Below are 22,852 nucleotides of genomic sequence, written 5' to 3' on the forward strand. Positions count from 1 at the left end.
AGGGGGAGGAGAAGAAAGAAGAGGAGGAGGAGGAGGAAGAGGAGGGAGGAAGAGCAGGAGGAGGCAGCAGCAGGAGGAAGATGAGGAAGAGGAGATGGGGGCAGCAGGAGGAGGAAGAGGAGGGAGGAAGAGCAGGAGGAGGCAGCAGAAGGAGGAAGAAGAGGAAGAGGAGATGGGTGCAGCAGGAGGAGGAAGAGGAGATGGGGCAGCAGGAGGAGGAAGAGGAGAGAGGAAGAGCAGGAGGAGGAAGAGGAGACGGTGGTTAGTGGCCAGAGGCCACATGGGTTTTTTTGTTTTATTTTGCATTCTTTTTAATTGCTAACAGGTCTCCCTGCTTTGACAATTATAGTGTGATGATGATGATGATATTGATGATGACGATGATGATATAAGCCAGCTTGAGAGGCATGGAGGCACTGTTTCTGAAGCCAAGAGAGTGTCACCTTCCAAAGTGTGTTTTGTGTGCTTTTAATGCTAACAAGTCTCCCTTGCTTTGACAATGATAGTGTGGTGGTGATGATGAGTCAGCTTGAGAAGCATGCAACTACTGTTTCAGAAGCTGAGAGAGTGTCACCTTGCAAAGTGTGTTTTGTGTGCTTTTAATGCTAACAAGTCTCCCTTGCTTTGACAATGATAGTGTGGTGATGATGATGATGATGATGATAATGATATGAGTCAGCTTGAGAGGCATGCACGCACTGTTTCTGAAGCCAAGAGAGTGTGACTTTCCAAAGTGCCTTTTCTGTGTGTTTTTGGTTCTTTAATGGTGATATTGATATCAGAAAGCCTCTGAGGCAAGGCCAATGTAAATTGCTGTGATTTTTACAAACCCATGCGCAGTGAAGAAAAACCAAAGTCCCTTGACCAAGTACACACTTCTGAGAAGTACACTTGGTGCAAGAACGGTGAAACCACCTTGACATGTTCAATATGCATAGCCATGTTAAACCATGCTAAGTGTTAAACCCAAGGGGTTTGGTTATGGAATAAGCCTCTGAAATATGCAAGAGGCCATGGTAAGTAAAGCCATGTGAAATGCACAACTGTACTGTTGTGTGTGTTTTGGAATGCAGGTTGGGGGTGTTTGTCCAGAAAGGGACCGAGAAGGAGAGGGCGGGCACACGCCTCCTCCTCCTTGCAGGGCTTCGGTGGAGGCTCCACCCCTGGAGGGTGGCTCCGCCCTGGAGGGTGGAGGCTCCACCCCCAGCATGCAGCCCCGCCCCGGAGGGTGGAAGCTCCACCCCCCGGCTTCGGCCCCCCGACTTGTCTGAGGGACACCAACCCGGCCCCCAGCTCCAAAAGGTTGCCTACCCCTGATCTAGACTCACCAGGACCCCATGCTGTATGTATTTCTGATACATATGTTATCCCCAACATGGCTGCAGGCTAACCAGTCATACCTTCACAGTATATTTCCTTCCTGTGGCCCACGTCAAGAACTTGAAAGAAATACACATGTTCATATGGCTTCTTGCTAAGCAGTCAGACTTTCCCCCATTGCCTTTATATGACTCATGTTTAGTAACAAGTTCAGGGAAATGTATATTACCTTGGTGTTTCTCCAGACCAATGTATTAAAACATTATTTTACTGCAGATGCAACCTAAAGTAACTGAATTCAAACCAAACAAAGTAAAACATACTACACATTTTTCTCTGAAATTTGGTAGGCACCAAAAGGTTACTGTTCCTGCAAGGTCCATCTAATTTTGAGAAATAAGAAAAAAAAAGTTGTAACAGTTCTCTAATTCCCTATGATTGTCAGTGGGGGGCATGCATCCACCTTTGTATCTCTGGAATACCTTGACATTTTCCTAAGATAAATCCTGGCACCTAATTTCCTTTCCTCTGTGGGCCACTCTTCATTGGTTAGTTACCTCTTGGATGTTAGTCATGATCATCCTAATTCATCATCATGAAAATTGGATAGATGCCACTTTTGATTTCTCATCTATTGTCTAATTATGACTAGCATAGGAGGCTTACTGTATCTGCATTTCTAAGGAACTCTGATGTTTGCATGATTTAGCCTAATCCCAATTAGAGTAGTCCCATACACTAAATGGGAACTTGGTGAATTAATTCTTATGTAAATTCTATTGATTCAGTGGCTGGACTTTGCCTGGGACTGGCAACTGTATTTGGATTATTATTTACAAGATTTGCTCAGTACAAACACAGGTATATTATAGGTAGGTAGTCTTTTGATAGGTTTGGGTAGATTCAGGACAACTAACACAGAAACTATTTTATTTTATTTCAAAAATGTAATTCCCCACCCCCACCCCTTGCAGGGTGCATTGCATTATGAAATGGATCACAAAACACATGAAAACAAAATTACAGTTAAACATATATACACACTGCAACAGTCAAAGGTTTTTCTATCTTCATCCATTGTTTTGAAACCAGTAGCAATTAAGCAATTAATATGAGAAATTATCCCAATTCTTCCACCTGCCAGAATTTACAGTCTTTATATTATTGTGTCCACTTGCTGCTTTTCTTAATAATTCTCTTCCTTAAATGAATATTAATGATTTGGACTTTTAGGCTGATCCGGATTCCCAACTATATCTGCCAGAAGATGGTAAGACCTTCACCCTTTTTCTACTCCCTCCCTACACAAGTAAACTTTCAAGCAATAAATCAGCTTGACAACAGAAATTCAAAATGGTGAAGAGCAGCTTTTAAAAATAATCTTTTGACAAGTGATAAAAACCAGCTCAGATACCCAGCTTCAACAATGCCATTGGCATAATTTTCTTTCCAGAGTAGAAACGTGTCTGGAATAATCTAGCCCTCTGATTCCTTAATGGTGTTTATGTCCATATCTTATTTTTCACTGTGCCACAGACTGAATGGTAGAATTCCAAGAGGAGTTTTGCAGATTTTCTGGGCCTATCTAGCACTATGAAGTGTCCACATTTCTCCAGCAAATGCACTTGGGAATTAGCGATGGTGTCAGCTAAAATGTCAGCTCCAGAAGGGTCAAGAACCTGAACAATAAAGAAATAGGGTTTTTGTTTTTGTTGTTGTTGTTGTTGTTGCAGTTGTAATTTCCCATTCTCTGTGAACTTGATCTTCAGAGAATAGAATAGAATAGAAAATGACATAGGATAGATGCTTCTCAGGCTGGGAGATAGCTTGGAAAATGATAGCATATAATGTATAAGTCTAGAAATTTTAGTCAACAAACTGACCCAAAAACCTAAGTTGATTTATCCACGGGTCAATGTAGGCACTGTATATTAACCCCTATTTAAAGAGGAACCATCCCCTGGTGAAAGCCAAGAACGCAATATGTCTTGGAAGCACTGACCCCCTTCTGTTCTCCCATCCATCTACCCTTCAGTGTTAATACAAACAGTTATGCCTGCTGGAATTTTGTAAGTTCTTTTGCATTGTTTGCTTTCTCCTTTAAATCCTTTGCTTCATGCCCCAAAGTTTTATCCTTGACTTATCCATGGGTCATTTCAGAATTTTTAATTTTAGCCCCAAAACCTGCCCTCAACTTATACATGAGATTGACTTATAGTCAAGTATATATGGTAGGTTTACCTTGTCATCCTTTCCCCAAATGATCTGGGTGGGAGCTCTGATCTTGCTGATGTTGTCATGAAGGCTATACTTGGACTTTGCACTGGAGATGTCTAAGAAGTCTTTCCAATAAAGAAGAAGAGAAAGGGTTGTACTTGATATCATTATTATAGTTGCTGATTGTAAGACATTAGATTCATGTCTATTTTACACATAGTTTGGAAAAGTTACTGTTTGGGACTCCAGTGCCCAGATTCCCCTAGCCACCATGACTAAAGGCCCTCTTAGTTGGAGGTGTATGGGAGCAGTAGTCCAAAATAGTAATTTCTACTCAACTCTTATTTTGCAGTCTAACAAACTGTGGCAACAGTGAAAATAGGGAGACCCAACCATTAATCGTCTCCAACTCAGATGTAAGCATGAGAAGGACATTTTGCACACTTTGTTGAAATCACACAAGGCTCATTTCTTTGTAAAAAGAAGCTTGCCTTTGTCACAATGCTGAATGCATTGTCTGCCCTTCTGTGCCACAGCTAGGTGTAGTTCCAGGCCTTCCCAGAGTTTTCTCAGTGCTGAACAATGACATGTGTAACTGATAGAAGATAAGGTTTAGTGGTGTTAAATGATGTTGCAGATGATACACAACAGAGAAGCATTCCAGCCCTTTTGGTGATGGGCCCAGCATCCCTTCACAACCAGTGACAATATTGAAGGCCCCAAGCTGTTTCTTCTAAACCTTTATATCTTTTTGCAGACTCAAACTGCCAAGCTCATGCACAAAAATAAAGTATCAAAAAAGAGTCAGTAATACAAATTAACTCTTTTATGGTACTGTACAACTGTTAAAATTTGGCTATGATGCCAACAAGAACTTCAAAACCCATTTGCCTGGTGTCAGGGACCCACCTCACTGCACCTCCCAGTTTTGGTAAGGGAGAGTGGCAGGTAGTGAACACACAACTCCTTATTGGAGTTTATCAATAGAGGGAAACTGGTACTTTAAACAGTGATTAACTGGTCAAAATCGCACAACTGAGATTAAAACGTGATTAAATTGTGATTAACAAAAGAGCCATTATACTATGAATAACAACCAGGCAATAAACAGCATAAATAAATAAATAAATAATTCATGGGAAAATCCCGTGAATAATTTGCTGCTATTTGTTGCCTGGTTATTCACAGGATAGTGGCATTTTAATCACATTTAATCTTGATGTCGTGTGAAAATTATTAGCGCAATTGCATGATTATCGCAGGATATTCCCAGGATAATAGAGCTTTTCACACGACGTTGTGTGAAAACCATTAGCACAATGGTGTGATTATGGCAGGTTAGTCACTATTTATACTTCCAGTTTCCCCCTGTGTGATAAATTCCATAAAAAGATTAATGTCTTGTAGGCACAACAGAGAGCTTAGCACTTCCCCACCCTCCTTTTTTGGACTACCACTCATGTAAACCAGAACCCGTGCTAGCTGAAGGGATTCTGGGAGCTGTAATCCAAAAAACTAATTCCTGTAGTCCAAAAAGCTAGCTTTGGCAAAATCTGTTGTTGCAAACAGTCCTGGGAAGGAGTCTGTTAAGGCCAAAATGGGAACTGTGTGACCTTCCAGCTGTTGTTGAACTCCTGTTCTTTGGAGTTCAACAACTCCCATTCTTATTCCTTTCCTAAAGAAAACCATGTGGAACATGGAAGGCAAAATAACCACTCTGGATCATGATTCTTCTGATATAGGTCTGGCTCCACTAGAGCTCATTCTGTTATGACTCAGTCCTCATTTAGTCATTGAGGGACTATATTTGGAGGAAGGGGCCTTCCAGCTTGGTCATTTGTGGACTTGTTATGATCCCTTTAAATGTATTTTATAGGGGGCCTTCAGCACTGGTAGCATCCCTTTGTAAACTGCCTGTGTTTCCCCTGTGATGCTTCCTTGTTTTTCATTTTTTGATGCTGCCAAACCAGTGGCTACAAATTGTTTTTCTCCCATTATAAGCTAATACAAGCAGAGTTGCATGTGATTTTTGCAGTGTTGGAAGAAGTGTGCTTTTTCTACATGTACATGCACACCAGAAAGTATGGCAGAAAAAAAGAAGATTGAATTCACCTGGGCAGCCATCCAAAATGCAGTACATGTTCTCTGTAGCTCTAATGGGCATCATTCATCACCTCATTTAATCAAAAAATGTTTAAAGAAATATATGTCTTCCTGCTATCTGAGGCAAGATAGTTTCTCTGACAGTGAGAAGCCCCTCCTGAGGCTTGTAAAGGCACTGTTGCTTACTGTACATCTAACACTGCGAGGTATGAATGTGACACATTATACAGGTGTGCTCCTGAGAAATCTAAAACCTAGCCATGTTTGTCCGGAATATCAGTATGCAAAAGGATCTTGTAGCTCCTCTAGGACTAACTGAGCAGATGAAATTGTGGCATAAGCTTTCATAGACTAGGTCTACTTACTTAGATGCATGCAGTGAACTGGTGCCCAACAAGGATCTCTATAAATTAGACTGTATGCATAGCCATGGAAACGCAAAACTTGTGGATATGATGATGAGGTGAGAAAGCTGTGAGTGTCATGGTACTGTACTTACAGTTTACAAAAAAATATTTATCTACTCTTGAAGCTGCAAGGTATCCCTTGAGAAGCTAAGGTGAAAAAAAGACAGAGAAAAAGATAGGTCAGAATTGCAAGAAACACAAGATACTTACATACCCATCACATCACTATATAAATGTTGCTTCCACTCATTAGATTTCTCATTTTTATTTTATATATTGTTGGATGTTGAGTTCTTAATACAAGGTTTCTTGTCTGAATGTTCCTATATGAATTAGAAATCCATTCCCAGATTAAACAATACCCAGAGAGATTCAGATGTTCTTCAGCTGACAAGGGCTTTTAATATCCTTCCAGTGGAGTGTATGCAGTTTGTAAAACTAGAATTTGGAAATTTTACTGTTGTTCACTACAACTCCCTCAATCCCATAACTTTTTTGAAGGTAGCAGTTTAAAAAAGTAACTTTTCTAAACTCTGATTATTTCCAGTTTTGTACTGCATCTAACACACTGTTTTTGTTGCTTGGCACCAAGTAGATTCAAGTAGGGTATTTAGATCCTTCACGTATCTAACGCAGGCATTTTATTTTAAAAATGCAGAATTTTTTTGCTGTTCAGAGAGTCTGTTACCCATTCTTCTCAAATTGTGAAAGAAGGGGATATTTTCAAAGTCTGAGACATTATTAGCAAAGATGTTTAGTGGTTGGGTCTTTCTTCACCTGCATATTTGTTTGGCTGGAATGGTATAAACCAAGTTTAAGGAAGTTGTGTGAGTGAATGGATCGCTCCTGCTTCTTCAAATGCTTGATCAAGTCATTATTCGCTGGGTACCTCAGACCTGAGAGTTGGGAAAGAAGGCACAGATGAAAAGCAAAGTAGAGGTGAATGAGTCGTAAAATATGGGACTCTGGTCTGCTTCCCTGATGGGTTTTATCATCACAGCAATGGTAATGGGGAAGTTTATGAATGCTGTGTGTCGGGAAATAAGAGATCGAGGGGAATGGTCATGAAGTCATTCTGTGTGGCAAAGAATACCTAATTGGTAGCGGACAGACAAAGCGGAGAAACCACTGGAAAACTTAATTTCTGAATGCATCAGAGGAAATAGTGAAGCTGGATTCATGCCAAGGCTGAATACTGCACAGCAGAATCTGTTGCCTGCTAAAGGAGATGTGATCAGTGGATGTCATTATTAAAAAATAGCAAGGAAAAAAGTCTTGGCAGCAGTCCACAGTTGGAAGCTTAAAGACCTTTGTTAATAAAACTCACCCAAAAGGTTACCCAGGGTATGCCTGCCATGGTATTGTTGTTGTTGTTGTTAAATTCCCTTGAGCCAACCCCGAGTCATGGCAACCCTGTGGATGAGACATCTCCAAGACCCGCTATCCTCCACTGCTCAGGTCCTGCAAATTCATCCCATGACCTTCCTGATTGAATCCATCCATCTGGCATGGGGTTCTCTCCTTCTTTTACCTGCTACCTTTCTTAGCGTTATTGTCTTTTCTAGTGAGTCATGCCTTCTCATTATATGGCCAAAGTACTGTATGACAGCCTCAATTCAACCATGTTGTCTTTCAATGAGATTTCAAGTTTGATCTGTTTAAGGACCCATTTGTTTGTATTCTAGCACTCCTCTCCAACACTACATCCCAAATGAGTTGATTTTCTTTCTGTCTGCTTTCTTTACTGCCAGGGTACACATATGTGTATATGTGTGTATGTGTATAATGCTTGCATGTGTTTTTGACTCATCTTATAGGGAACAGGGACATATTCATCACCTGCCTAAATATTAGTTATTGAAAATGAGCTTTGTGGACTATTGAAGCCAGGGGCATCTGGTTTTGAAGTCTTCAAAACCACTCCTTTTTTATGGGCAAAAGCCACATAAAGGTCCAGCCTTAGGGTTGCCATAAGTCCAAAATGACTTGATGGCATACAACAACAAGCTGCCTTGAACCCCATTAAAGAGGGAAAGGCTGGATATAAATGAATAAAAGAACATAAACAGGAAAACTGGCTTGTTTGGAAATGACTTACTCTGGGATTGACAAAATGTAAAGAGCATGCTTTCAGAACCCTACACTAAGCAGATTTTTTTGCACCTGCTTCATATACAAGTGGAATTTTAGGTGAGGTTGAGGCATTAGTATCTTTCATTTGTAATCATCCTTGTTTTCTTCCATCCCTTCACTTACCACAAGCATTTTCTTAAGAAGAAAACGATGGAAGGGCTGCATGTTTTAATAGGAGCTGCCCTATCTAGAAGCAACCTGGGAGAAAGGAGTAATATTGGGACAGGGATGGGTAGGAAAAGGAGAGTGCTCACAGCTTGAAAGTATGGAAATGTTGCTTTTTAGGATGCTATCTCTCAGAATCCCCAACCAAGCATGAACAGTTCTTGCAAGGCTGGGTGACAGAAAAGGGCTCAGAAAGGCAGAGTTAAGGTCTGTCCAAACACACCAATCATTGTTCCTTTTAATTTACATTCCGGTGAGAGCCATAAAATGGTTCCTTCATATCATACGGTAATAGACTTTTCCTTTTCATCCATTTTAATATAATGTGGAGATGGGCTCTGAAGTAACACTCACCAGCTGGGCACAGGAGGGATAAGCAGCAGACCTCAGATGGATAAAGTGCAGCATAAAGGCCAGCCACCATTCCACCCATTGAGATGCCAACCAAGTGGAAAGGCTTTCTCTCCAGGCCGATACATTTGACAAACTGAAACATCAAGCAGGAACCAGGAGATGTTGTGTGATGAAGATTTCAGCCCTTCCAGCTTTGATTGGGTCATTTTCTCACTTTCCTGTAATATATTCTGGTAGAGAAAGGGAGGGAGGGGGTGTGCACAGATGGATATGCACAGGGGTATAGCTACAAAAGGTAGCAAAATGAGAATACTACTCCCCTCAAAAAATTCTATATCCCCAATGAAATTACCCTTTACTGCCCAGATTTCTAGTATTGCAGTAACTTTAAAACTGCCATTGAATATTTGGAAATAGCCTTTAGAAATGCAAAGAAAATGGGCAACAGGCAAAGTTACCAAGGGAACACAAACACAACAGAGTTAGATTTTTCCATCTCACTCTCTGCAGTGCAAGAAACTTGGAGATGGAAGGAATATTTTACTGGGGGAGCACAAGTCTCAACTGGAGATTTTGCTCTCCCCTATAGCTACACCTCTGCACAGTTTCCCAGCTAGTACTAGGTACAGCCCATGTTGTCAAAAAGGTTGTAGACCTCTGATTTCATGTATGATGACATGTGGTACAAATGCCATCTAATTTCTGAACTTAAAATCCCAAGCTGATAAGAATTCTCAGTGAGAGTGGATGGTTAAAGCTATAGTGCACTGAACTGTTGCCCAGTGCATGATTCAGTATTAACAGCTGGACATATTTACATTCACTGATCAAGTCATTGGCTTATTCAGAAAGGCAGGGGGGAAGCCCCTGAAAATATTGAGACTTTCCATTTCTTTTGATTTTATCTACATATTCATGGTTTTGCATCCAAACTCTTTCTTTAAAATGACAGGTTTCCCTCTTTCCCTGCTTTCTTGTGTTCTTCCTCTCACTCCCACTGATCACATCTTACATCTAGACACTGGCAATATTTCAGAAATTGATTTTCATCCATTTCCACTGAGCCCTTTTAAATCATTTTTCAGAAGCTATAATTAAAGAGTGAATGCGATTTAGCAATATTACACTAGTTCAGCATTGGAATCATTTCTTTTATCATTAGCATTCCTCTTTCCCTTGCTTAATCTCTATTGAATCTGCTGTCCTGTTTGTTTTCTGGTGGTAGCCAGCTTAGCTAGATCTGAGACAACAGAACTAGAGGTATATTTTGAGAAATATTGGGTTAATTTAAATTGACCTAGAGAGCGTGAATAAAAAGTCCTTGTAAGCGCTGGGAGTTCCCTGAGATTACTTCAAGATGAGAAAAACAGCATGTAATTTTATCTATCTATCTATCTATCTATCTATCTATCTATCTATCTATCTAATCTCCTATATGGTTCTTGAAGTTTCACTTTCCTCACATTTTATTTATTTATTTGTTGGATTTTATATCTCACCTTTCTCCCAAAATGGGATTCAAGGCTGCACATGAAAATATATATTCCTGCTAGGCATTTTTTAGGTTTTCTAGCACGATTCTATGGTATGCTTCCAGTGGACTTTGGCCATAGAGTCACACTTGAGGACTTAGAAATGCCCAAATAGGTGTTTTCTCTAGGCATCTCTAGGTTCTCCAGTGCAACTCCATAGTCAACGTCCTCCAGAAGTCATTCATTTCAATAGGTTTTGCTATTATACATGGTTTCACATTTACATGCTTAGTCCTGGAATGTATTGTTTATAAATTAAAAAAATTAAAAATCAGAATGAAGAGGAAGAAAACCAGGGAGATCCTGATTTTTCCAGCCTGTCTGGACGGGCCCTAAGATTGCTTGAGCTGTTATATTGTTAACAGTGTCTGCCTCAAATCTGGCCAAAATGAGGAGAGATGTTCTTACTGGAAACACTCATGTGCAAGTCATCGAGGCATAATGCACCCATGACAGAAAGAGTGAGCATACCTGGTGTATCCTTTGAGCCTGAGTAGCTGCTGTGTAATTTTCTTCAAGCAAGCGAGTGGTTTCTCCATGTCCAGGCATGTCAAGGCAGATCAAGTGGAGGTCCTTAGGAAAGGGCTGTGAAAAGACAGCATGGGTTGTGAAACCAAGGAATCAGAGCAATAATAGCTGGCCCTCTTTATTACCAAAGGGTAGAACAATTATCAATTATTTGAATACTGTTACATTCAGTTTCATTTCAGATCCTATATTGTATATTAGTGGATGAAGATAAGCTTCTGGAAGTATCCACTGAAACAGACAGGAGCCAAAGAGAGAAGGCATAGTGGTTACAGTGGTGGAGATCGGGCTGAAAGGAAGCAACTGTGACATAATGTGCACAGTATTCCAGAAATAATTCCTATGTGAGGGTAGAAAGTCTTGGTCTCACCCAAATACATTCATTATCTTTGGAAGCTGCATGAATGGTCTCCTTCATTTCTAAAACTTCAAATCAAATAACCCATAACTTTCTAAGTTTTGTGTGGGCTAGATTCATGCTCTAGATTTTTTTAAAAAGCAAGTTCAGATTCTCAGGATGGAAAGGTGCATAATATATAACCAGTCTTCTGGGGGAATCCATTAAATAGTGGAGAGGGAGTGGAGAGAGGGGGCAGCTGGCTATAAAGCCATGTAATTAATAATCTATTACAGTATTTTTAGTCACACAGGTTGTCCTACCAGGACAAAGGATGACACCATCTCAGGAAGCCGAGTAAGAAGCATGGACGCATTGCCCTTGGAAACTCTCCTGCACAAGTCTCATGGGAAGGATAGGAGTGATGAAAAAACACAGTCTCTCCTCCCCCAGCACCAGCATGTATTGAGTCATGGTTTAGAAAAGAAAAACAAGTGGAAACATACTTTGATGGCATTTAACCACATGTCTTTGTTGAACGAAAACCCATGAAGCATCAACATGGATGGCTGGAGTCCAGGCTTCCCACGGGAGAAGTAACAGAACCTGTAGCCATCATGCTCAACATATTTCACTTTCACACCCCTTTTCTGGCGTTTATACCTAAAATTTCAAAGAAAAACAACTTGAATAATGGCAGAGAGAACAATACAAGCATATTTTAGTGACTTTCTAATAAAATTCCTAAATTCTAAAAGTTTAGAATTCCTGCTGACTCTCCTGTTTACACTGGATTACCCATCTGTGAGATGGGGATAATTCAGAAAAGATTTCAGTTATGCAAGCCTTTGGATCTTTCTCAGATCAACAGTAGCAGATCAACTGAAATGGTATCAAATCTGGGAGATTTTAACATAGCAGGAAGATAGCCTGCAGTTCACTCAGACTAGAATGCATATATACCTGAATCAGAAACTTCATGCTCGCTGGAGAGAGTTGTGCCCAGAAGGCCAACAGAGTAATATAACACTGTTTTCTACTGAGCTTCTGTTTGCTGTACTACGTATATTCTAGAATTATGTAGCTAGGATGATCCACTAAGTTCCACTGCCCTTCCCTGCCTGCTTTCCTGCATTAGCCTCCAAGTCAGCTCCCTACACTGCCATATTTGGGGTGGTAGGTTTGGTCTACTGTCATAGTTCCATCCTCACTACTTCTTTTTACCCACAACTTCTTCAGAATCAGGCCTAATACTGCTGGCCCCATTCAGACGGAATCCTAGCCTGGGTGTGAGGCATGAATTTGACTTCCACACTGGGAAGTAAAGTCAGACAAACCACATTCAGGTATCACTGAATCAGGGGCTTGAGAACCTGAGGACCTTCTAAAGTTGATGGACTAGAACTCCTGCCACTTTGCCCTCTGGCTGCGGCTGATGGAATATGAACTGCACATCACAAAATTCCATACCATTGAGCCATCACAGTTAAAGCAGTGTCAAACTGTATTATTTCTGCAGTGCAGGTTAGCCTCAAAAGCTACTGGGCTTCATAGAATCATCCAATCCAAGTCCAATAGCATCTGAGGCTGCATCTACACTGCAGAAATAATGCAGTTTGACACTGCTTTAACTGTCATGGCTCAGTGCTATGGATTTCTGGGATGTGCAAATTTTTAAAAGATATTTAGCCTTCTCTGTCATGGCAGTTAAAGCAGTGTCAAACTGCATTATTTCTGCAGTGCAGATGCAGCCTGAAGGGCCACAAGTTCACCAATACTATGATAAGACACCGCCAAGAAAGGCAAAGCTCACATAGGAGAAATCAGGGTCTAGTGAAGCAAACTCTAAGCAAAGGAAGCACCAGCACCCTGGACAGCTCCATGTGAAGTTCAGGCTTAAGAGTCCCACAAGTGGCACAAGCATTGCAGGAGGAGGAGGTGGTCTGTAGTTCAGTGGCACAGCACTGACTTTGCATGCAGAAGCTCTCAGGTAAGTCCTTGACATCACCAGGGAAAAGTGGTATAGAGTCTCACCTGAATCCCAGGTAGTCATACAGAATAAACAATACAGAACTGGAGAGTCTCAGCCTCTGGAACTCCCTCCACAGAGAACTTAGACTGGCACCCTCCTGACTTTCTTTTCACAAACAAGCAAAAGCTTTTCTATTCTGACAGGCATTTGATGAGTAATGATATAAGGCCTATCTTTTACAGTGCACTAGATACTGCAATTTTTGGTGTGTGTGTGTGTTTTGATACAGTATATGTTTTAACCAGGTTTAATATTTTTTCTGATTGTTTAATTATGTTAAACAATTGTGATTGTTTACAAAATTTAAACAATTTAAACAATCACTCAGTACAAGGTGTTGGTTATTACCTTTAAGGCCCTACATGGCTTGGGCCCGAGTTACTTGCGGGAACACCCCTCCCTACACAATCCGTCCCGCAGTCTCAGAAAAACTGAGAAGAATTTATTAGAAAATCAATCGATCGACTTCCCAACAAGCGTTCACAGTAGCCTCTCTGAAACTGTGGAATGGCCTCCCAGAAGAGATCCACCTTACTACCTCCTTGGAGGCATTTAAGAAGGCACTTAAGATGGATCTCTTATGGCGAGCTTACCTACCTGACCTCATGTAGGAGATATTGCTACACTTCTTGACTGTAATACAATCTTACTGTTATTGTCACAGATGGCGAGTTAGTTTTTAATGGAAAAATTATTATTATTGCATATTATCGATGTATTTTGTGCATATTACATTGGCTTGTAATCCCGCCTTGATCCACCCTGGGAGAGGCAAGAAAATAGAAATAATTTTTTTATTATTAATTATTAAAATACTTTTGCATTTTTTCAATTTTTTAGAATATTTTTTAATAACTGCAAGCCACTTTAAATCCCAATCTGAGAAAAAATTGGAATAGAAATTACAACAATAATAGTAATACCAGGGAGCTCTATGTGGTCAGGGGATTGTGAAGGCATTAACTGAAGACTTTGCTGGCTTTGCTACACACTATTGAGTAGAAAGAGCTTAAGCAACCGTGTCCTGAAGAATAATCATTTTCAGTCATATTTCTATAGCAAAGAGTAGCAATTAAGGGTTTACAAAGGGGTACATAGTTTGGGAAACATAGAGAACCTCTAGTTTCCAAGTCCATTATCAGTTTTTTAGAAAACATATGCTTGCAATCCTCCTTGTGAAAGTTCTGACGAAACAGGCCTGATTCGTCTCCCCCCTCTCCAATCTATTCCAAAACAGGTAACACTGCCTGGTTGGTTTGTTTTTTAATCTTTGCAGTGTCTGCATATTCATGGTAAAACTAGAAAATAAAATTTAAATCAATATTTTAAAATAGTTTTTCATCATTTTTGTAATTGACACTGACTGCTGTAATGCTGGGATTGAGCTGAAAAGGCTTATCACACCAAGGGAGGTTTTTTTTTTTTTTTTTTTTACAAGCAGAGCAGTTGTATGAAAGAAGAGAATTGTGATAAGAAACATGTTCCTAATGTGACTACTTCAAGACATAAGGTTGGTGTGATAATGTCCTTAGTTTTATTCCCTGGGATTCCTATCTCAAAGGAGATATTGTTTCCTGCTAAAGAAGTTACCTATTTCATCCCTATCCTATTTTATTTCCATGCCATATAGATCACTAGTAGGAATCCTGTTACCATCCATACAGTTTGGATGACCACTCCTATGAATCCTGATCATTGGCTGTGAAGGCTGGGGCTGATGGAAGTTGTGGTCCCAAACACCTGCAGGGTACTGGTGTGCTTACAATTGCCTTGTATGTTGCTAGGTATACACTCACCACATCATGATCTGGAATATCTTTAGTGAAGGTCCCAGGTGGTATATGAAGAGGAAAGTAAATATTAAGCCAGACACAATGAGGTTCATGGTCCTCAAGAGTACCTTGATCAAACAGTGTCCCATGTCTGCTTGTCTCATTCTGTCTTTACTGCCTGGGCATGAAAAGAATCAGAAATCATTGAAATTAGGAGAAGAGGATATAAACAGGGCTCAGTTATTGTAATCCAGAAGAACTCTTCTTATGCTTTTCTGCTTTCTGGAGCAGCACATGACAGAAGAAGGGCTGATCTCTTCAGAGAGCCGCTGACCACTAGATCACTATATTTCAGCCCAAGGGATCCTCCTGCAGTTATGAGGACAAATGACATAAAGGAATGAACACTAAAAATGATCATGATCATCATCATATCAACATTTTAAAAACAATACAGTTTACAAACACTAGAAAAGGTGAATTAAAATATAAAACGTATAGTTAAAGAGTCATATATTAAAACAATTAAAATATTAAAATGTATTAAAACAATAAAAATATATGTTGTTGTTGTTAACTGCCTTAGGGTCAATTGCAACTCATGGCAACCCTGGGGATGAGACATCTTCAAGACTCCCAATCCTCCACTTCTCTGCTTAGCTCATGCAAACTCATACCCATTTTTTTAAAGTCCATCCATCTAGCATGTGGCACCTTTCCTAGCATCATTGTCTTTTCCAATGAGTTGTGCCTTCTCACGATGTGGCCAAAGTATGGCAACCTTAGTTAAGTCATCTTGGCTTCCCGGGAGATTTCCAACTCGATCAGTTCTAGGACCCATTTGTTTGTCTTTTTGGCTCTCCATGGCGGTATCCAAAGTGCCAGCCTGGATACGTGCTAGGGTTGCCTCGGGGTGTCCTTTACAGACACCCCACAACCCTAGCACGTAACCACAGTGTCAAAATGGTGGCACCCTGTCTACATGGATGCTGCCATTACGATGTCACGGCTGCACCGCAGCCAAACATCACAGCGCAAGCATGTGGCGCCCTTTCAGCAGCGCCGGAAGGAGCTCAAAAACAGAGCTCCTTTTGCCACAGGTATCGCTGGCGCAACCTTTACATGGCTGTGCCAGTGATACAAAAGAGAAAGGGGCTGAGCGGATCCTTTCTCTCTCTCCCCATCACTGTCGGTGTGTCCTTGGGGCATGAAACCCCAAGGACACCCCCTTCCAGGCCGCGGGGAAGCAGTGTTTTGCTGCTTCCCCGAGGCCTGGAAAAGCGGCGGATTGGGGCCTCTGGGGTTGCCGCTGTGGCCACCGAGGTCCCAATCCTTCAGGGAAAGGGGCGGGTGCAGGCCGCCCCAAAGGGGCGGTCTGTATCCCACCCATGGTATCCTCTCCAGCACCTCATCTCAAAAGAGTTGATCTTCCTCTTATCTGCTTTCTTAACTGTTCAGCTTTCGCATCCATACATGGTAATAAGGAATACAATGGCTTGTACGATTCTAACTTTTGTGTTCAGTATATCTTTACACTTTAGGATATTTTCTTGTTCTTTCATAGCTGCCCTCCCCATGCTAGATTACCGCACAATGGGAACAATGACCAAGAAAGTCCTCTCCAGATGATCTTAAAACCCTAATGGGTTTGTACAGTATAGGGACTCAATGCGACATTAAAAACCTTTATGATTACATGCTGTAAATGTGAGTTGAAAAAGATAAGCAAAGATCTATTCTGTCTCCTCTTGGATAAAAGTTGCTTTTTTAAAGTAATTTGTCATAGATGTTATTCCAAAGCCTGAAATGGTAGATCAATCCTGCTGTATCATAGAATCCTAGAGTTGGAAAAGACCCCAAGGACCCTTCAGTCTAACCCCATTCTGCCATGCAGGAAGACACAATCAAAGTACCCCCAACAGATGGCCATCCAGCCTCTGTTTAAAAACCTCCAAAGAAGGAGACTCTGTCACCCTCCGAGGAAGTGTGTTCCACTGTCAAACTGCCCTTACTGTCAGTAAGTTCCTCCTAATGTTGAGGTGGAATCTCTTTTCCTGTAGCTTGCATCCATTGCTCTGGGTCCTAGTCTCTGGAGCAACAGAAAACAAACTTGCTCCCTCCTCAATATGACATCCCTTCAAATATTTAAACTGGGCTATCATATCACCTCTTAACCTTCTCTTCTTCAGGCTAAACATATCCCACTCTCTAAATTGTTCCTCACTGTGCATGGTTTCCAGACCCTTCACCGTTTTAGTCCCCCTCCTTTGGACATGCTCCAGCTTCTCATCATCCTTTTTGAATTGTGGGTGAAGGCTGACCAAAGCTGAATATAGCGGCACTATTACTTATTTTATGTTATTTTAGATGAAGACTCTCTCTTATCTTTTACTAGGCTGATACATGTGTGTGGGGAAGTGCTGGACTGGTCTTCTGTTTTTCACACTTTGCTGTCCCCATCCTATATCTATGCATTTCATTTTTTCTACCTAAGTGCAGTGTCTTAAATTTCTCCCTGTTGAAGTTCTGTTTGTTAGTTTTGGACCAGTATGCTGTAGTTCAATTTTAACTTCTGGTTCCTCAGAAGTAACTACATTAGAAATAGTAGCTAATTTTAAGTGCTTTTTATACAATAATAATAATAAAATTTTATTTATATACCATTATTCCTGTGTAGATCATAGTGGTTTCCAACAAAAAATAATTACAACAAAAAGCAATTATAAACAACATATGTTCCTAACAATGTGCAAACCAACCACCCATAGCAATTAAAAACTATACAGCATCTAAAACCAATTATCTTACAAAACATTAAAACCATAACAAATAGCTGGATTGAACAGTATACATCATCAAGGAGAGATAAAAGATAACATTAAGGCACATGGGGAAAAGCCTGGCGGAATAGGAAGGTCTTCAAATTCCTCTTGAATACATCTAGGGAGGTGACAACACGGAGCTCGTCCGGCCCTGGCTCAATGCTAGGGAATTCTGGGATTTTTAATTTTGTGAGATAATTAAAAACATGACAAACTACTGGACTGTGACACCAAATATGCTTTCCTCTATGCTTCCTTGTTGCCATCTCAACAACACAGCATCACAGATCAGCACATGAATCATGTGACATTCCTCTACCGTTTGGTGAGACCATGGCCCCATACTGGTGAACATAACCAAAATGTTACACTGCAAAAGGAATCACATTTTGTCTCATTCAGTTATAATTGTAACATAATGTGTGTGTGTGTGCATGCGTGCCTTCAACTTACCTATTGATTTATGGCGACCCTATTCATTTCATAGGATCTTCTTAGGCAAGGAATACTCAGCCTGCATCCATACTGCAGAAATAATCCAGGTTGACACCACTTTAACTGCCCTGGCTCAATGCTAGGGAATTCTGGGATTATAATTTTGTGAGATATTTAGCCTTCTCTGTCAGATAGCTCTGGTGCTACAAACTACAGTTCCCAGAATCCCATAGGGATGGAGCCATGGCAGTTAAAGTGGTGTCAAGCTGGATTACATCTGCAGCCTCAGAGGTGGTTTTGCCAGTTCCTTCCTCTGAAATATAGCCTACAGCACCTGGTATTTGTTGGCAGCCTCCCATTCAAGTACTGACCAGGTCTGACCCTGCTTAGCTTCGAAGAACAGACAGGCTCTGATGCCTTTAAAGCATTTAGGCCCATGATTTATAATGCACTGTATTCATAAAGTGATGATAAAAAGTAATACTACTAGAAAAAGGAAGCCAATTATAAGCAACTAGTTATTTGTACCTAGTTATTCCCCAGCTCTGTGTGTAAAGAAGTGAAAAGGAGGGCATCAGATATAGCATTTATGCATATGACATATATTTTCAGGGCAAGAGTATATGACTCAAAGCATCCATCTACCCACCCTTTTATTATTTGCCCAGCAACTTAGATCCCCATTTAGATTTAGATGGCTAGAAGCAGCTGACCGATGTTGAGATCAAAGCAGCAATTGGCCATGAGATCAAAGTGGCAACACACTGCTCATTAACTTTGAATATTTGTATTGCAGTCCTACCCTGTGTGGCTCCACTGCCTCTCCATAGTAATGCCCAAACAAGCTTGCAAAGAAAGAGCAAGCTAGTTATTAACAAGTGTGTGTGTGTAAATGTCATATAAAAATGGAACAAAACAAAGAGCTAAAAATCAAAATGTCAAACGCTAAACCCTTATTAACAATTCCCCAAACTTGTTTTAATAAAATCCTTTAAACCCATTTTATGAAGGGAAGGGCAACTTTGTTGAATCCAAGGGCCACTTTGTAGCCAGTGGGCTTATCTAAGAGCAAGACAGGCTGCCAAAAGTTTCAAAAGATAAGCCCCAAATCAGAAGAGGCCAAAAATCCACTTGCAGAGTTTTTTGTGGTGTGTGTGGAAGTAAAGTTAAATTGTGTGGTGAGGAGGTTGTTGTTGTGGCTTTAAGTCATTTCTGATTACTTCAGAGAGTGTTTGCCACTGCCATCCTCTGAGGATGAGAGAGTGTGACGTGTCCAAGGTCAAACCACTATGCCACATTGGCTCTCATGGGGAGGGGGTGCTTGGTTGTTATCTATTAATAGGATACCTATGAAGTCTTCTAGGGCTGCATCTACACTGCAGAAATAATCCAATTTGACACCACTTTAACTGCCTGGCCCAATGCTAGGGAATTCTGGGATTTTTTTATGTGAATAAATTAATGTTTTGATACTCTAATTTTTTTTCTTTCCCATAATCCATTCTTTAATGTTCTTGTCCCATTTTCTAATCACCATTGAAGGAACTATTTCTGGAATTGTTTGAAAAAGATATAATAATTTTGGAAGCAGCATCATTTTAAATCCTCTTACTCTAATGAGGGTATTCAATTTTTTTGTGGGACCACTTTGATATCTGATACTTTCTCCCAAAACTTGGTTATATTTACATTGTGTTATATTATCCACAATAGTCATTATATGATTCTATGATTCTACTCCCAGATATTTCATTTTCTTGACCCCCAATTTCAATTGTTATATTCTGTATTCCTTTTTGTTCTTGCTATTCGGTGTTGAGAAACATTATCTCTCATTTTTAAAATATTGATTTTAAGTCCTGATACCCGTTCAAATTTTTGCATTACTTCAATTAATTTTTAATTGATATGGTAACTGTGTAGTTAGTAAATCATCATCTGCACATAAATTTATCTTTAGTTCTTCTTTCCCAATTATATAACCTATGATTTCCTTTTCATTTCTTACATCACTGGCTAAGAGTTCTATAATTAAAGCAAAATGTAATGGAGATAATGGGCAGCCTTGTTTCTGTGGTCTCTTCCAAATCTAGGGTTGTATCTATAATACTTTTAACTTCTCCAACCTGCCACCCATCCTAATGAGCATGTTCAAATGTGCTTAATGAGAGTTATAGTCCACAACACTTGTGTACAATACTAATGCACATTAACTCATAGACAGTCATACAGCAGGGAAGTAGACATGCATTTTGGAAATAGAGTACAACAGAGAGCTTAGAAAAAAACTAGTTCCAAAAAATAATTTATTTTAGCAATAACTAAAATGTAACTGGACAGCCAGAGTGGTGTAGTGATTTGAAGGTTGGACTATGACTCTGGAGACCAGAGTTCGATTTTCAGCTCGGCCATGAAACTCACTGGGTGACCTTGGGCAAGTCACGCTCTCTCAGCCTCAGGGGAAGGCAATGGCAAACCTCTGAACAAATCTTGCCAAGAAAACCTCATGATAGGGTCACTTTAGGGTTGCCATTAATTAGAAATGACTTGAAGACACACAACACAAAAACACACAAAATAGATCACTCCCTAACACAGAAACAAGTTCTGTAGGTCCTAAAACCCACCTCTTCATGTAACATAACAGGCAAATTAGGCAAATATGTATGCTATGTGTCCACATGGTTGTTGCTGCTGTTGGATGCTGTCAAGTTGTTTCCAACTTATGGCAACCCTAAGGCGACCCTATCTTGGGAGCTGAGGCTGAGAGCATGTGACTCACCCAGGTCTCCCAGTGGGTTTCATAGCTGAGGTGGGAATCGAACCCTGGTCTCCAGAGCCATAGCCCAACACACTGGTTCTCAGTATTTTGCACATACATTTCACAAATATCTCACAAACTGTATATTATGGGAACACAGTTTCTTAGCAGATGTATTTAATAAAGTCTAACCCCTAGGATAAGCAAACTATCAAAATATGATCTGCACTGACAATGAAAGCCATTGAATTTTTTCACCTATTTTAGGAGGAGGGAATGATGCATTCCACCTCACATTGTTGGACTGCAACTCTCAGCTTTCTTTATCCTTGGCTATGCTGGCTAGGGCTGATAGGAGCTGTAGTTCAGCAACATCTGAAGAGTTGCATAATTCCCATCCTTGACCTATCTGACAAAGTGCTAAATTGAGACAAAGTGCAGGGATGAACGACAGTGTCCCTCCCAATATTGCTGGACTGCAGGTTCCAACAGCCCAAGCCAGCAGTGAAGGATGATGGGAATTGCAGTCCAATAAAATCAGGAGTGCTACACATTGCACACTTTCTATTTAACTATCAGTTATCTATCACACTATCTAGATCTTGTAGCACCTTTGAGACTAACTGAAATAAAGAAGTTGGCCACATTCGTAGACTTCAGTCTACTTCCTCAGATACGTCTGAGGAAGTAGACATACTGTATATACTTTTGTATAAGTCTAAAAATTATAGTAAAAAAACTGAACCAAAAAAACCTAAGTCGACTTATCCATGGGTCTGTCTTATTACTGTAATTTAACTCCTTTAAAAAAAAGAAAAAAAGAAACCATTCCCTGTTGAAAGGCAAAAATGTAATCTGTCCTGGAATGACTGACCCCCCCTCCCTCTATTCTCTCATTCATCCAGCCTTTATTTTAAGGACAAATAGTTATGCCTGCTGGAATTTTCTACATTCTTTGGCATTGTTTTCCTTTGCTTCATCATTTAGATCCTTTGTTATATGCCCCTAAATTCTACCCTCGACTTTTATCCAAAAGTCATATCAAAATCCTTAATTTTGGCTCCCAAACCTGCCCTCAATTTATACATTGAGTCGATTTATAGTCAAGTATGTACAGTAAGTCTACGAAAGATCATGCTGCCAGCTTCTTTCTTTCAGTTAGTCTCACAGGTGCTACAAGATCTTTCTACATACTGATTCTACAGACGAACACGGCTATATCTTTGAATTCTAATACTATCAAGACAGAGTAACAGTGTCTCTTACAGTGCTCCTTTATAAGATACCTGAAGGAAAACAAAAGCATTATTAAGCTAATTCTACTAGAATATGAAATTCAGTACACCTAGACAAAGTTTTAAAATGGATATATAATGCCTTCAGAAGAAAAGAGAAAACAAACACAAAAGGACTCTGATATCATTAGTTTTCAAACAACCTACTAAGCTATGTCAAGTACTATTTCCATTAAAAGCAGCGGAGAGATATACTTACTCCCAAGTTAAGGTAGTGTTATTGTCGTGGTTAGAAAGCTGCTTATCCAGAAAGACAATGCTTCATTTATAGGGTTATAGTTAACCAGGATTGTCTCTGTCCAATTAGGGATTAGAAGGCATTCCAGTCTTGCCTAATCTAGTAGCAGCTACCTGACTATATATCATTATGACTGATTGACTGATTAAAATGTTTAACTTTATCTGTGAAGAAGACATGCAAGGTAAGGACAACTGCAAGAGTTGTCCATAATGTCTGATTTTGATCTCTTCACAGTGATCTGACTCTCATCCACCTTTCTAACCTTTAGAAAATTCTGGGTGATTCCTGATGGAAGGCTTCTAATGCTGTCACTCAAAAGGGCATTCTCATCATATGAAATATAGCAGTCAGTTCATTCCTTTTATTTACAGAGAGTTCCTATAACAGCAAATATATAC

General features: G+C 40.2%; 1 protein-coding gene across 1 annotated transcript; it reads right to left on the reverse strand.

The window, feature by feature from the left end:
• Positions 1–2,822: 2,822 nt before the first annotated feature.
• LOC149321266 (monoacylglycerol lipase ABHD6-like) lies at positions 2,823–15,765 on the reverse strand. The gene is made up of 9 exons (XM_089510313.1): positions 15,660–15,765; positions 14,925–15,078; positions 11,603–11,759; positions 10,703–10,816; positions 8,700–8,832; positions 6,825–6,943; positions 6,140–6,194; positions 3,562–3,662; positions 2,823–2,999 (listed from the first exon to the last, which is right to left on the reverse strand). The coding sequence occupies exons 1-9, from the start codon at positions 15,763–15,765 to the stop codon at positions 2,823–2,825; spliced, it is 1,116 nt and encodes a 371-aa protein (XP_089366439.1).
• Positions 15,766–22,852: the final 7,087 nt, after the last annotated feature.

This window comes from Sceloporus occidentalis, unplaced genomic scaffold (genome assembly GCF_023333645.1).
Source record: "Sceloporus occidentalis isolate IW3139 unplaced genomic scaffold, rSceOcc1.0.p SCAF_1, whole genome shotgun sequence".
NCBI classification, from domain to species: Eukaryota; Metazoa; Chordata; class Lepidosauria; order Squamata; family Phrynosomatidae; genus Sceloporus; species Sceloporus occidentalis.